The 16,439-nt window shown below is 35.2% G+C and overlaps 1 protein-coding gene across 1 annotated transcript; it reads left to right on the top strand.

The window, feature by feature from the left end:
- Positions 1-13,068: 13,068 nt before the first annotated feature.
- Positions 13,069-14,937, top strand: LOC113298792 (expansin-A6-like). The gene is made up of 3 exons (XM_026547624.1): positions 13,069-13,285; positions 13,642-13,960; positions 14,268-14,937. Exons 1-3 carry the CDS (start codon positions 13,129-13,131, stop codon positions 14,575-14,577), a joined length of 786 nt encoding a protein of 261 aa, XP_026403409.1. The 5' UTR covers positions 13,069-13,128; the 3' UTR covers positions 14,578-14,937.
- The last annotated feature ends 1,502 nt before the right edge of the window (positions 14,938-16,439 follow it).

Below are 16,439 nucleotides of genomic sequence, written 5' to 3'. Positions count from 1 at the left end.
TGTTATTATAGAGTGAGAGTACTCACCCATTCATCAATAATCACTGATACAATCATTGAAAGGAAAGAGTGGGCGAAAGGGGAGATTAAGCGGCTGATTTTTAGCCGTTTGGTAAAAACACACATTAAACGGCTGAATTTGTGCCGTTTGGATAGAATTTTTAGTTTTTTTTATTTTTTTAAACTCTTTCATGGGTCCCACAGGAGTTTTATAAAATAAAAATACATAAGAGGCTGAACGTTTGGAGAGAAAAATTGTCTCCAAACGGCTGAACTTCAACCTCCTAGTCTATATTTTTGCTCCCCCACGGTCACAAACACACTATTTCGGTTAGACTCTCATTGGTTTTGGTAGTGAATGAGTGTTAAAAACACTCATTCCATAGCCCTTGCTCTTAGAGGTCGTATTATCGAATCTGATTTGTTGTCTAGTAATGTACTAATTGCAGTACAATGGAATCTGAACCCAAGTCGTAAAAATCCATACCAATCTCATTAGTTTAGTCATACAAGGTCTGGTCTGGTCTTTACTTGCGCTGAATGAGAATTGAACATGCGTCTTTCCAGAAAGTATAAGAAACTTGGCACATTGTAGGAGTACATTCAGCTTCATGCAACAGGGTAAGGCAGGGGGGAAAGCTCCTGACTGATGAAATCTTTTGAAGCAAAACATTCTTCCGAGACTGATCTGGGTTCCAAAGCTAGTTGACTTGGGCACCTGCTGCTAGGTGGCGCGATTGCATTTAAACTGCTACCTCCAGTAAATGATGCATATTTTCCTTCATTTATAAATTTCTTTAAAGGAAAAAAAAAAAGAATCTGTCAAGTCAATTTCTATAATCCACTCTACACTTACCGTTTCCTCTCACCACTATCTGGAGACGTAGAACTTTTCAAAATGAAAAACACAAGCGTTCATGGCATTAGTATCAGATTTGGATTGAATTTATACGCTATGCACTAAAACAAAAAGTGCATCACAATCGCACAAAATCTCTTACTTAATCATCAATTTAGCTGAACTTAGCTTGATACCCTTAAGTGGCACCTATCCTTTTCCTAGACTAGTTAACACCTCTATATATATTATATATACATATACATGTACGGAGGAAAAATGAATCTGAAGTTGATTCAATCCGTGACCATTTAATTTACTTAACTCCATACCTGTGCTGTGCATTACTTACTTGTTAGGGTGCAAACTTAGGAGGAAGCTGTTAGGTTTTGCTAGGTACCAACTATTGTTCGGCCTGCCTATGGAAACGAACATAGTCACATAAAGCTAGAGAGTGTGTTAGTGCGCGTGACGCTCGAGACGGCCCCCGCAGTACGGTTAAAGCCCGGCGTGATAGGTGGCCGACGAATACGGAGGATGGGTCCCATGCTGCAAGTCCTATTACTAGTCCATGTTATTACATGAACTTACAGCATGAAATCGAAATCGGTAACATTCAAGATATCTGTCGGATGCACATAACTACTACCTCCGTCTCATTATTAATTGACATAGTAGTATAATTTAGAAATGATTTATCTCTCAAACTATATCACAGATATTTGTAAATTTGATATTATTAAAAAGCGTTTTAAAACATCTACATAACGAATATAAATATGAGTATCAAATGATATAAAATCAATTATTAATGAGACAAAATATGAAAATAAATAGATCAACTAATAGTGGGACGGAGGGAGTATTTTTTTAAAAGTCAAAACATTCAAAATTCTTTTATTGCCAGTTTATTTTAAACTAGGTGTAATAATCCATGATTAATAGCGCGATAATACCACATCATACGGCTTTTCAAACCTTCCTAGTTTGAGGTCTAGGGGTTTTATTTGAGCTTGAGGCATGTTAATTTTCTTTCTCAACTTTTGTAAATGGCTAAGGGGTGCAAATTCAGCAAAAGACCAATCTAGTCTCAAATTAATTCTAAAACTAACCCATACAAACATAAATCCATTCCCGTTTTCAGTAGAAACCAAAAAGAACTAAAACAAAAAAGAAACTTTCTATTCCCATGTAATCTTCCTGAATTCCATAAACCCTAATTAAATTTTGTTTTCGATCATCAATTTTTTCTTTTCGATTTTCACATTCGACGATCTCTGATCCAACCAAGAAAAGGTAAATCTCCATTGCATTTATTCATTGATTTACATGTTTAAAACTTCAATTTTGAAAATCAAAATCTCGATTTACCCGGAATCAGTTTATGTAGATCTATCGTATCAACCGATTCTGGGTTTTGTTCTTCGTTCCATGAAGAGCATGCAGAGGAATCGGTTTATACGATGACTAGCATCAACTGATTCTGGGTAGAAATCAGAGTATGAAAAGGCATCATTAGAATCGGTTTATAAGTCCATGAACATAAACCGATTCTAGGTAGATTTTTTTTTTTGGAACTATGTGCTCATACAATCGGTTTTTATGTACGTGTTTAATGTACCAATTATGGAAATTGTCTTTTCAGATTAATCCATTTCACAATCGATTTTCATATATATATATATATATATATATATATGTCTTATCCATCGATTCTTAGGGTTTCATTTGCTGTGTGTTTTTCTTGTTAGAATCAGATTACATATGTTGTCCTATGGACCGATTGTTGAACTAGATAATTTTTTTATTTTTTTTTTGCAGAAATGGACTTTGGTCACTTAGACTTTTATTCTTAAGAGCTCCAACATGAGGATGTTGACAAGACACCACTGGCCATGGTACCTAAAAACCTTTACAAGTTCGACTATGGTTGTGAGACCCATTTGGAGCAGGCCCTGACACTGGATGACAAGCTTGCATTGGAAGAGCTCATCAGGTTTGCCAAGAGAATGAGGGATGCGATTGAAGCTCGGAGGGCACGCAACAGACATTTGAATAGTCTGTTTGAAGAAATGGCTGAAGCAGAAGCTTCCAATGCAACAACTGATCCTTATGTTGTTGCTCCATGATGTTGATGCTCTCTTAGATATCATAAGTTTAAGTTTTAAGTTTTTATGTTTAAGACTTTTGGTGGATTAAGTTTTTAACACTTTGTTGGATGATTATGGTTTGTTATTTTTTGGATGATTATGTTTTGAATTTAGATGCACTTAAAGTTTTATGGAAAAACAAGTTTATATGCTTCAAACTCTGTTTTGCAAATACATGCAAGCAATCGGGCTATACAACTACACCTATAAACCGATTGTTGAGGCTCTATCGTGGAATCGGTTTATGTGGGTGTCAGTATAATCTGATTCTTCATGCCTCAGAAATGTCAGGTTTCTGTATCTTTTTCTAGTCAGAATCGTATTACATGTGCAAATATACAAACCGATTATTGTAAGTGAAAATTTCAATTTTTCTTTGTTGATTTTCAATCGCAATCGGTTTATGTTGCACACATAACGACCAATTTTATTGGGCATAAAAACATAATCGGCTTTTTGGACATTCAAGAATACTGATTCTGCTAAATTATTTCACTTTTTTCGAAAATACTAGTCGTTGGGGTCTTTTTATATATAGATACCTCATCCCCGGACCCATTTTTCCTCAAACTTGCTCATTATATTCGCTCATACTCTATATACTCCACAACTACTCATTTCATACCTCCACATACAAGCATGGCGTCGTTTGACTTCGCTGAAGGTTTGGCAATCATTAAAGCATGGTATGCCGAAACTCGAGTTGTAGATCACTCCTCCGTAAAGGTAGAGTTCGAGATATTTTGAGCGAATATATATATAACAAATATAGGCAAGATCATGGGAACCAGAAGAGATGAAGTCTTCAACAAATCCATGATAGGCACCAAGTCATGCAAGATGCAGTAGTTGCTTTTACAACTATACAACAACGGATTTTGAACGCGAGTCACTTTAGCTTGTAACTTCAACAATTTGTACATATTTGTATGGTTTATTATACACAATTTGCTTTTATCAATTTGTAACTAACAAAGTAAGTTTTTGTCGTGTTTTTATAGCACGAAGCCGTGAAAGCGCGTTACTTGGAGGAAAGGGGGGAAGCATTCACATTTGATAAAAGTTATCACTTCATGGTATCTGAACTTCCGAAATATGCCCCAGACTTTATGGTGGGTGAATCGTACTCGGGTTCCTCCGACAAAGATTGTTAGTTTTAGGAGTTTTGTGTAGATTTTCTGGGTAGATTTCTATGTAAACCCTCATGAGGCTAGCTATAACTCGTCCACGAGGGTCGCCTAAGGGTTTAAAGGATTGATGCACGTGCTAAGTGCATCCGTAATTCCTACGAAAAGGAGTAGATTTGAAATGAATGAATTTTTTCTCTTACGAAAATGAAACAATCAGTTTATATATGACGCCGAAAAAGACCGATTATGAGAATCAGATTTTATCTCTGCATACTTTAACCGATTCTTGGTATGCTTCTTGAATACCAAATAATACTACCAAAAATCGGTTTACGAGTGCATGAACGTGAACCGATTCTGGGTAGTGTTCTCGAAGAAAAAAATCAAAAATTTTCAGTTATTTGATGTTTTGAAGATCGATTTACATTAGTTGATCTCACGTCTAACACGGTTAATTAACACTGAAAATGATTAATCAACACCAATTAATCAGGGGTAAAATAGGTTGTAAGAGAATAGTTGGTTAAGGGGTTTTGGGAAATTACTTCTTAATGACCCTTTTTGTCTTTTAGTAACAGGACTCAAACTAGGAAGGTTTTCAAAACATGTATCGTTGTCAAACCAAGTCTCTTGCAAAAATAGTTATTTCTCTTATCCCACAAAAAAAAAAAACACAAATTTACATCTCTTATCACTGCTATGATATTTGCCTTCATAGAAGACTAGATTTTTTAGAATCCAAGTAAATTTACACTGAAATTCAAAAACAAGAAAGTCTAGTGCATTTATATGTTTATATTTGCCTATGTCACTTGGTCCACGTATATCAATTCACAATGTTCCTTCTATTTCTCTTGAAAATCAACAATTGGAAGTTAATGGCGGAAATTACTACCGGAAGACGGTAAATTTTGGTATTCAACGCATTAATCTTTAATAGGAGGTAAAGGTTTGTGAGAGGAACATATCACCAAAATAGTATCTTCATATTCATTATCCTTTCGGTTTTATGCGTGATCATTTTAATTTCGACCATGAATTGTTAATACATGATTTCAAATGGACATATGGTATATTTATAAGTTTCAGATTATGCTCATTTTTGTATGAATGTAAAGTATTATAAGAAAAACATACTATCATAATACTATCTTGTCATGCAGTATCCTTTAGGTTTTATTAGATATTGTGAGATTTCTATCTTCTAATTGATTACGTTTCTGAGTTCTATGCTAGAGTGCATGTTTGCACCGATAATGGATGTGGATTCCAGTGATTCAGTTGTTGAGAATGTTTCTCTCATTTTGATTTGTTACCTTCAGGAGGTAATGGACGCAATATTTAGTATGAATGGGCTACCAGGTCTTGATGGGTTTGACAAGATTTTTCTCTCTCGTTATTGGGTTGTGGTAGGCCAAGATATGTTTAACCCAGTTCGATTCTTATCTGTGCATGATTGGCTTGTTCCAAACGCCAACCCTAGTCACATTGTATTGATTCCCAACGAACCTGGAACGGATGTCTTGGAGAGGTTTAGACTTATAGCCTTAGGAAAATTTCATTTCAAAATGATTGGGAAGGTTTTGGCTAATAGATAAAGTTCAGTGGAATTGAAAATTATTTATCCTCAACAAAGAGCTTTTCCTAAGGATATAACTATATTTGAGCGTATTTGTTTGACTTTTGAAATTATCAATTTTCTTGATAATAAATCTTTTGGTCGAAATTTGGCTTCAAGTTCGATATCCGTAAAGCTTACGACACACTTGATTGGAAATCATTATCAACATTTTATGTGCATTTATGTGATCAGTTCGTACATTGAGTTAGTGTTATACTTGACTCTGTTAAGTTATCCATTCTTATTAATGGTCAACCTATGGTACAATTTAGTTGTACTCGAAATGTGAGACAGGATAATGCCCTCCCTCCTTTCCTGTTTTGACTTGTAAATGATGTATTGGGTTGAGGAATCTCAAATCGGATGCTTTAGGGAAAGATATAACATCTCTTCGCCTCGAGGTATTGTTGCTTCTACTCATATTTTCTATGTCGATGAAAAAATAGTTTTTCGTAAAGGTTTTAAAAGAGATGTAAGATATCTTATGAAACTCTTTGAGGACTATGAAACTTTCTCTAAAAAAGAGTAAGCACATCCTTCATATATCTCTAACCATTATGATATCCCAATGGGTACTTTTTCTTTCTGTTTCCTTGGAATTCCTATTTTCCAGAGTATTCCTACGAAAAGGATGTTACAACCCATTTTAGATAACTAAAATTTCGCTTTTTTATATAGATGGGTAATTGCTTTCTATGATTGGTAGAGTGGAGCTAGTGAAACCTATTATAGTGAGCTCCACATTGTACAATTTTTATGTGTATAAATGGCCTAAGGCCTATATTCGTGCACTTTTAATATGGATGAGAACTCTTGTATGGTATGGTGATAGTAATACAATTTAGCATTATATTGTTTCCTGGAAAGATGTTTGTTTGCATGTTACATAAGGGGGTCTCAATATTCAAGCAATAAGAAGTTTAAATAATACATCATTTATGAAAGCTACGTACCTGTAAAGTTATGCCTGGATCTTCTTATGGGTGTTCATTTAGAGGGAAAAGAATGTTTACTGCATACAGGAAATATTCTATTTGGCATCGGATGTGAAAACAACTAGAAACTTCTTAGATATTGACATTACACAATGTTATGATAGAGGAATGTACCGACAATGAGTTTTGGAACTCCCCTGTATTAGTTACGAACTAGAATATTCATGACATGATTTGTAACAGACCAAAATATTACGCGGACGGAGTGATGCCGCGTAGGTCGAAACTCCTTGATGCACCACTTATGAACAAAGTGACCGGGTCTTAAAGATTCAAGCTCACCAAGAAAATGCACGTTCATGTTGCATTGCAAACATGCTTTGATGCCTTAAATATAGCTTCCACACCTTTTCAACTTACCCTTATTTTGTGAAGGTATGTATCCTTGAGCGCTAATACTTATGCATTTGCATGCATCACTGGCTTATGTGTCTTGTCCAGGCACAGTTACGCCTTGGAATTGCACATATGCCATTGCAAGCCTATTCTGAACTTCCTTACTTGTCTTCGGCATTGAGCTGAAAGAATTCATTGATCTTGCTCGTGTCAAGGGTGCATCAGTTAGTCTCATGCCATTCTTTCCATGCATCGACCCTTGTAATGCAAATGGATAATGCAAGCTCTCGTAACTTGTATACATGTTAGCTTGCTTTCCCATCCATTCAAATTTCACAATTGGTTCATACCTACATCAAATGATTGGATAGGCAATATTAGCTTTCAAGGAATGCAACTACCGTATCAAGTATGGAGACGATTATCTCTTGCATCGCATTATCGAGCCAAATGATATGAGTTATTGTAGTGGCATAATCACCTCACAATTAAATCCAACTCATGTTACAAGGACAAATCCAAACAAATCCAAACAAATCCTAGTTTGTATGGGCCAAAGGGTCCTTTACAAATGATGTGCAAAATGTGCATCATTGGCCTTTGCTTCGGAATGCATCATGGTGGTGCATTTTTGGTTTATAAACGATACGCATCATGAAGCTCTCCAGTAGTCAACGTGGCATAATGATGCTTTCGTATCAAATATGCTTCACCAACCAATTTTTATAAGCTTAAGGATGCATCTCAGCTAAATGCACCTTAAACCAACAACTTTTCCCTATATATGTCTTTTAACATTTCTACAACTATAAATTCGGGAGAGGATGGACATGTACCAAGTACCACTTACTTACGCGACAATGATTTTTCAATTCTGCTCCGATGGCAAACTCGAGTATTGCACCATAGTGGTGCAATATCGCTCTTGGCCAGCCTATCAATGGCGTGATGCACCATGGTGGTGCAACTCCTGTTCTGGGTCAACATGCCTTGCAACTGCAGCGCAAGCTTGCGATGAAGATTTATCTCATTCGAATGACGCATCTTTGGGCATGCTTCATGCAAAAAGTGTGGGTGTTACATGATTGGTGGGGTGCCTACTTGTAATTTTATATAAGACGAAAGTATATGGAGTAATGGAAGTAATAGCAATATTGTTCCAAAGGAAGCTTATGAGTTATGTAAGGTTCGAGAAACTCAAGCAATAGTAAGGTCGTTACTGAACATAACGCCTAGGGTTACTACTTTATCTTGTTGCTCGCTGTGACCTTTCACTAGTTTTGCGAGGCTCAATTCTATATATTTTTTTGAATGTGATTATACTAAAACTCTTTTGACATTGGGTGGGTAGTATATTAAGAGTAGAGCTTAATTATGACTCAGTAGAGGTCGTCTTTCATTTTCTGCGCAACTATGCTCCATTGCAACTATATTAGAGCAGCTTAGGTAAGAAATTTGCTTTAGATTGTTGTTTTATTCTGTTTTTCGGTCATTCAATGAGTTCGTAATGAAGCTTGATATAATCATGTTATGACACCCCAAATGGAAGATGTTGCAAAACTAAGAAATTTTTTGGCAGAGTCTTGTAAGATTGGAAATTGATGTATGAATAATGATTTTAGTGAGCTGGTAATTATTCGACACTTCATCGTTGTTGGTAAAACGACGGAAGGCTCCTGGTATTTATGAGGTAAAGTGGAACCATTCTCCATATAGATATATTAAAGTAAAATAGATGGATGCTCTCTTAGTCATCCAGGTACTTCAGGATGTGTAGTATGTGGCTAAAGAGAATAATGGCTCGGCGAATCGACGTTTTCTATTTTTCTTCACATAACTACTCTAGTTGTAGCTGAATTTTAGGTGTTATTCATTCGTTTCGTTTAGAATAAGACAACATACTGAGAAAGACTTTGTTCAAATGCGATTTTATTCTTATTATTCATGATATTTCAAACATTAAACTTGTCCCTTTGAGGCTCCAGATACATTAGGAAAATTGATTTACGCTACTCTCACATTTATAGAGAAGGAAGTTTTGTTGATGATATATTCACAAAACAAGGTGAACTTATGTTGAAAATCATTTTTGGAGTTACCCTCCAATGTTTATTATATATGCGATGGGTAATAATAGAAGTCCTTCGTCGTTTATCGATTTTGCTGAAACGTCATTCTTTTTTCGTTTTGCTTTTACTCTTCCCGAAGGCTGGGTGCTTTCCTTATAGTTTTTGTTACTTTTTTCCTTTCCAAAGATTATGAAGAGAGATAACTTGCAAATAGAGGTACCTCTATATCAAGTTTATGTGTGTTCCAGACACCAGAAGATGGATTCTTGACTCTTCTGAAGCTTTTTCTGTCAAATCCTTATACACAAAGTTGATTGCAAAAGATATTGTGGGTAACTTCCCTTGGAAGTTTGTTTGGTAACTATTTATCACTTCTAAAATAAATTTTCTAATGTCGTGTGCCATTCATGGGAAGCTCAACTTCATATATATATAATACATCGTAAAGGTGTGAATATGGATAACTGCTTTGTTATTTGTGGTGATAGTACACAATCTCAGGATCACATTTTAATCAACTGTAAAGTAGCACATGCTGTTTGGTTTTCTCTTGCTCCAGATAAATATTGGGCGTGGATTTTTCGTAGTTCTATGCATGCTTTATCTCTTTCTTGCCGAGCAACTGCATTTCTGGCAATTCTGGGAAGTTTAAATGGAATTCAATCCATGCGGCTATCATTTGGATGTCATGGAATGAGATAAACTTCTGCATTTTTCAAGACAAGTACAACTTCAAGAAAAATGGAGATCTATGGGATAATGCTAAGGTTCTAGTCTTCTCGTAGGCTGCTGCAACTAGAAACAAAATACATGCAAACTTATCTCATATTATCCTTAACTGGGCATATGTATTTTATTAATTTTGTTTTCAATTTTTCCTATTCTTTATTACAACTGGTTGTATTTTTGTAGATAATTTCATAATTTGATATATTTTCTTTTCCAATTAAAAAAAACATAATTGATGAGTTAATTGTTCAATTTTTTCTTGACAACTCATACACTTCTGATGTCTGGGAGGATTTAATACCCAGTCTTTCTAATTCGAAGTTAAAATCCTACTAATATTTCTCAACTGGTGAAAAACATGGAGCCGATTCACTTTAAGGATGCTGACGAAATCATTTGACAGCTAATGTTGCATGCGATGTTAAGGCTTGTATGGATAGAATACAATAGTATAGTGTTCAATGATAAATCTAAAAACTCGCATCAACTAGTATGCAATATCAAGGCCATCGTCTTCTCTTGTTTATGAGTTTAATATCTTGATGTTGACATCGTTTTAGTTAGTGGTTTAGCAATTGAGTAAGTCTCTTTGTATGCCATCCACTTCAGGTGTATTTTGCATCTTATTTTGCTTTATAAACTTTTTTTTTCTCTTGGAGAATTCTCTTGTATATTTTGTACTTTTGTGTACATTATTTTCTTTCAATATAATCCCCAATTTCAACAAAAAGAAAAAATGACAATCATGACCATTCTGAGCTGAAATTTCAACAACGTGTTCGAAAAATTTACTAGGTCCAAGTTATAGAGAACGTTTGAGATAAATATGAAAAATAAACATAATATTTAAACCCACTATACGATTTGCATTATTACCATCATTTTTATTGGAGTAAAACATCTACCTAATTAAGTTATGTTATACTCCTGGTACAATGACATGGACATTGGACTTTTCTTGTATATTGTAAAATTTAGTAAAATCATACTTCCATTACAATTAGCAACCTTGAGAGGAAGAAAAAAAGTAAATTATTCCAAATTTGTAGAACATAAATCAAAAAATTGGAGAAAATAATTATCCGGTAGAAGATGGCGAATTATGCAGAAAATTCAACAACAACAACAAAAAAAAAAAAAAAACATGTTGCATTGAATTAATAGTCGCCATTAAATTACACCGGGTAACGGAAATGTTATGGCCAGACGAAAAAATCGAAGCCGCCAGTGCCAATGAACTCCCATCCGTAAGTTGCATATTAATTATTAACTTGTTACGACTGGCAAACGAAGAATTTCTAGCCATATGTTAATCTGAAAAACTAAATTCTTAGGATTTCCTAACCATAGGTTTATTTACTGCTAGTTCATATCTTGATTGTTAGCCATAAGCGAATCAGATATCCTGATAAAAGTTTGAAAATTTTGCTACGTTTTCTAGTTTACAGTTAGGAGTACATGAGTTTTGTTCCGTAAGAAAAAAAAACTTATGTCTGGAAACTCGTAAATTCTTAATGTTATTTGCTACTAGGAGTTTCTGAGTTCCTAGCTTTAAACTGGAAGAAGAGAAAGAAAAAAAAAACTCTGATTTTCTAAATCTACATGTTAATCATTTTCATTAATCTAATCTATTTCCTAACATTTAATTATATAAACTAATTAAATCTACTAACACAAATTGATCAAAAGACGATGTAGACATTACAAATAATACGTGGATAAGAGGCTTTTGCACATATTATTGATGACTATATTTTATTATTTTGCAAGCCCTTGCAGATAAGGGTGTGAATGGCTGTCTGAATACTCCAGTATTCATTCGAATTCATATTTGGAAATTGTAAATATTATTCGAGAATAATTTTCGAATTTGAATATCCAGATTTTTTATTCAAAATATAACTAAAAAGATACGAATTAAGATCGGATCTGAAATTTTAAACATAAAATATATATATATATATATATATATATATATATATATATATATTTTACCTAACAAATATATATATATTATTTTTTTGTTTTCTTGTTCATGCTTATTAAAACAGATATTTTGTGCTTCCTCGTCTCTAAATATCGCTAATTTACATTACCTCCCCTAGAAAAATTTAATTATTGATATCTCCCTTCGTTACCTTTTCCATCCAATTCCAGTTAGCTGACTCAACAATAGTGCAGCGTGGAAAGGATAAAAATATCTTTCAACGAACTACTCCTTCCGTTTCTTTTTAATAGACCAGTTTTATTTTTAGAGAAATTTAAGGAAATTAAGAGAATTAATCACTGAAAGTGGTCCTCATGACACTTGTCAATAAAAGAAGTGAAGTGAAATGGTTCCCATGACACATGTCAGCAAAAAAGTAAAATGAGATGGTCCACATGACACTTGTCATCAAAAGAAGTTAAGAGAAGAGTGGTCCCAGAAAATTAAAGTAACATTTGACTTTCCCAATTAGAAAACCAGCCTATTTTTTGAAACATTTATTTATAAAAACCAGCCTATTAAAAAGAAACGGAGGAAGTATTTAAAATATTCATGTGCTCGTATATTGCAGTTACTAACAAAGAAGTTGAGGATAATTGGAAAAATTCACCAAAATATTTTATATTTACCAAGCGGGCACATTATGGAGTCAGTTGACTGGAATTGGATGGAAAAGATCACGAGGGATGTTATCACTAATTACACTAATTAAATTTTTTTTATAGAAAAAATAATACAAATTAGCGATTTTTAGAGGAGAAAAATCACACAATACCGCCTGTTAAAAGATCATTCCGATACGGATAGATCTCTATTCACGTCTGTATGCATCCTTTTACGATTCCATTTATGCCAATAGGCTAAGCAAATTTACTTATATTTACTGATCCCATCCTGGCCCTGGGCCCTGCGAGGTGCGACTTGTTTTTGTGGTCCAATGTTCAGCTGCAGTCAGTGTGGTAAATAACTCTACGAATATGAGAAGAAAAAGCAGAAGAGAATAAATAACAAAAGGGGTAACCTGGTCTAAAACTGAAGCTAAAGTCAAAATAGAAGCAAACAGCAGAAAGAGAAAGAAAAAGCACCGGCACACTCGCATTAATTACGGTGTCATAATTTTAATCCAACCCTATTCTGTTACACGTCATCCCAAATCCTCCATCCATCCTCTTCCGCCTCCTCGTTTCTCACAATAAGTACTTCACCAGTTAACTCTTCTCCATTTCTATTCTCCATCTCTCTCTTTGGTCTTAACTTCTTTTAGTTAATAGAAAATGGCCATTTTGAGAGTAGCTAGCAACTTATTTTTAACACTACTCCTAGTACTAATTGTTAGTGTTGATGCCAAAATCCCTGGAGTTTATACAGGTGGTGATTGGCAAAATGCTCATGCAACCTTCTATGGTGGAAGTGATGCCTCTGGAACCATGGGTATGCTTAATTTTAGCTCTTCTGTTCATTTTCCAGTCCTGCATTTGACATTCCCCCGGTTTTTGTCTTTTAACATTTCCCCTGTTCTTTGTCTTTAATATTTGCTCTTTTTTCTCTTGTTTTCTTAAAGCCATAGCGCTAGTAAGATGAAACCCATGCTCGCATTTATGGTCAAGCTCTGTATTTCTAAGTTTCTAACCATTAAATTCATAAACCATGAAAAACCCACTTCGGAATTTCTACAATTTTAACAAACCCACTTCTAAATCATCACTGTTTCTTCAAGAATCCACTTTTCTCTAGCTCTTCAAACTTTCCTCTAGCTCTTCTAACTTTTCTCGATGATTTTGTTTCAGGTGGAGCATGTGGATATGGAAACTTATACAGCCAAGGGTATGGTGTAAACACAGCAGCATTAAGTACTGCTTTGTTCAACAGTGGTTTAAGTTGTGGTGCTTGTTTTGAACTCAAGTGCGCTGATGATCCTAAATGGTGTCATTCTGGTAGTCCTTCCATTTTAGTTACAGCAACCAATTTCTGTCCACCTAATTTTGCTCAAGCTAGTGATAATGGTGGTTGGTGTAATCCTCCGCGGCCTCATTTTGATCTTGCCATGCCTATGTTTCTCAAAATCGCCGAATACCGTGCCGGGATCGTTCCGGTTGCTTACCGCCGGTAATAATTTCTTCTCTCTTAAATAAAGGTGTCAGAAATGTCTTTTCTGTTCGTCTGATACCGGTAAAATTATGGCGTTCTTTGACCAAAGATATAAATACAGTAATAAATTAGGGGTATTATGGTCCTTAAGTAGGTGAGCTAACCTAAAAATCGCCATTAAAGTGACGCGTTTCCGCGTGCCCAAAGTTGTTTAGTCGTTGCAATTTTGCAGAAATATTGCTAACAGAATTTCAGTTACGATTGGCAACACTAGATTAAGTAAATGTAACGGATTTTAACGTTTTCTCTGATCTTTGAAAAACAGGGTACCATGCCGAAAGAGTGGAGGAATAAGGTTTACAATAAACGGATTCCGTTACTTCAATTTGGTTTTGATATCAAACGTCGCCGGAGCAGGAGATATAGTACGCGTGCTCGTTAAAGGGACAAAGACCGACTGGATGCCAATGAGCAGAAACTGGGGACAAAATTGGCAATCAAATTCAGTTCTGGTAGGGCAATCTTTGTCATTTCGTGTTACTGCCAGTGATGGTCGTTCTTCTGCTTCGTATAACATCGCACCAGCTAATTGGCAATTCGGTCAAACTTTCTCTGGCAAAAACTTCAGAGTCTGAGTTTGTAAACCCTAGAAGAAGAAAAAACAGTAATTCCCGCTCTTGTTTTGTTTTTACTTTAATATTGGCGCCACTACTTTAGATTTCTTTTCTTTATGTTTTTATCGGGATGGGAAAGTGAAAAGAGATAGTGGGAAAGAGAGCGAAACAAGGGAATTATTTCTACATGGATTAGGGTAAATTTTTGGACTTTTGGAGTTGTTTTTTACTTAGTAAAAGATGCTGGAGTGTGGGTTTAATTTAGTGGCTGAAGTGACTGCAAAAAAGGGCAGTCCGCAGCTTAAGTATTTGAACCGCTTTTGTTAAGTGTTTCTGCTTTGTGCTAATACACATTTGTAGTATGTAGTATGAAAGTATCAATTAAATGGATGAATATATTTAAAATTTGCAATCTTCTTACATAAATATTCAAAATTGGTCCTAAACTTGCAAAATAACATGCCGAACGAGAGAGAGGGATGACCAATGAGTGTGGGCTTGGGACCTACTTAAAGTCCCTGCATGTCAACCACAAGACGAATCTCTGTCTCTCTAACACTCTCCTTGTAAAGAAGAGCGCCGCTGCCACCCTCGGGAGGGAATAGTAATGGTACAAGATAAAGTGAGATTTACTGAAATGTCTAGTCTGAAAGCTGAACTTTGACAAAAATGGAGTGTCTATAAGTCTGAAAGCAAACTAGACTTTATAACTAGTTAAAACAAAGTAGCTAGTGGAAATGTCTAGTCAAGCATCTGAATTTACATTTTTCCTACTAAAACATGACTCGGATTCCCAACTCGATTGAAAACAGTTCAAAGTTTGAAACTGTTAAAGGTACTCTCGTTTTATTTTATTTTATTTCCCTTTCGTATTCTTGGGGTGGTGGATAATTGAGAATCCAATGAATATCATTTCCCAAGTCTTCTTCCTTTTCATACTCTATAGTGTAGAGTTTCTGCGATTGTGAACTCCACTGGAATCCACAGGCCTTGCTACATTCTAATGCTTGAGCATGGTCTGAAATCCAAAGACCGTTTTTAGTGAAAGACCGTTTTTACCATGTTTTGTACACGGGCCACATGGTTGCTGTCTCATATACGGTAAGCCGTTTGTACTATATGGCCCGTCAACTAACTTGTCAAGTCAAGATGACATGCTCACAACAGAAAGAACAGATTCTTCAAATAGAGAAATTTGTCTGCTTTAGGAAGGAGAGATCATCACTTGTATATTATAATCCAGTTGATAAGCCCTTCGTACCCACTTCTACTTTCGGTGGAGATGAACTAAATTTATGGAGTAAGGTTATATGCGTATGGCATAGTTTGGGCCCCTACACCATGCATACAAAATGTATATGGAGCCAAACAAGAAGACCTGACCTCTCTGCATACACTACAATCTAAGAATGATATACAACATTGAGGATAGTCTTGGCTCTCTGTGATGGTTTTTCATGCTCCAATTAAGCTCAGGGATGGAGCAAGAAAAACTTTCCATTCTTCTCTTTTCCTTTATTTTCCTCAACAAGTGTTGAAAAGAACAAAATTTTTCATACTTTTCTTTTTCTTTATTTTCCTTAACAAGTATTCAGAAGAACAAAACTTGTTCGCATTCACCATATCTTTGTAGAATTTCACCATGAATTGGTATCTTTGCGTTCCTTTTCGTGGCTCGAATGCTTGAGCAAGTTGGGCATCGAAAGAAGAATCTTGATAACGTTAATTAGCGGTTAGCAATTTAGCATATCTTCATTCTCGTACCTCTATATATTTATTATTTTTCGGTGCGAGATTTGACTTCTACAAAGAATCAATATATGCCAACCTTCCATTATCGTTAATTGGCACTTTACCAAAAAAATACAAAAACAAACAAGTGT

This window comes from Papaver somniferum, chromosome 7, assembly GCF_003573695.1.
Source record: "Papaver somniferum cultivar HN1 chromosome 7, ASM357369v1, whole genome shotgun sequence".
NCBI classification, from domain to species: domain Eukaryota; kingdom Viridiplantae; phylum Streptophyta; class Magnoliopsida; order Ranunculales; family Papaveraceae; genus Papaver; species Papaver somniferum.
This window is presented reverse-complemented; position numbering and strand designations above follow the sequence as displayed.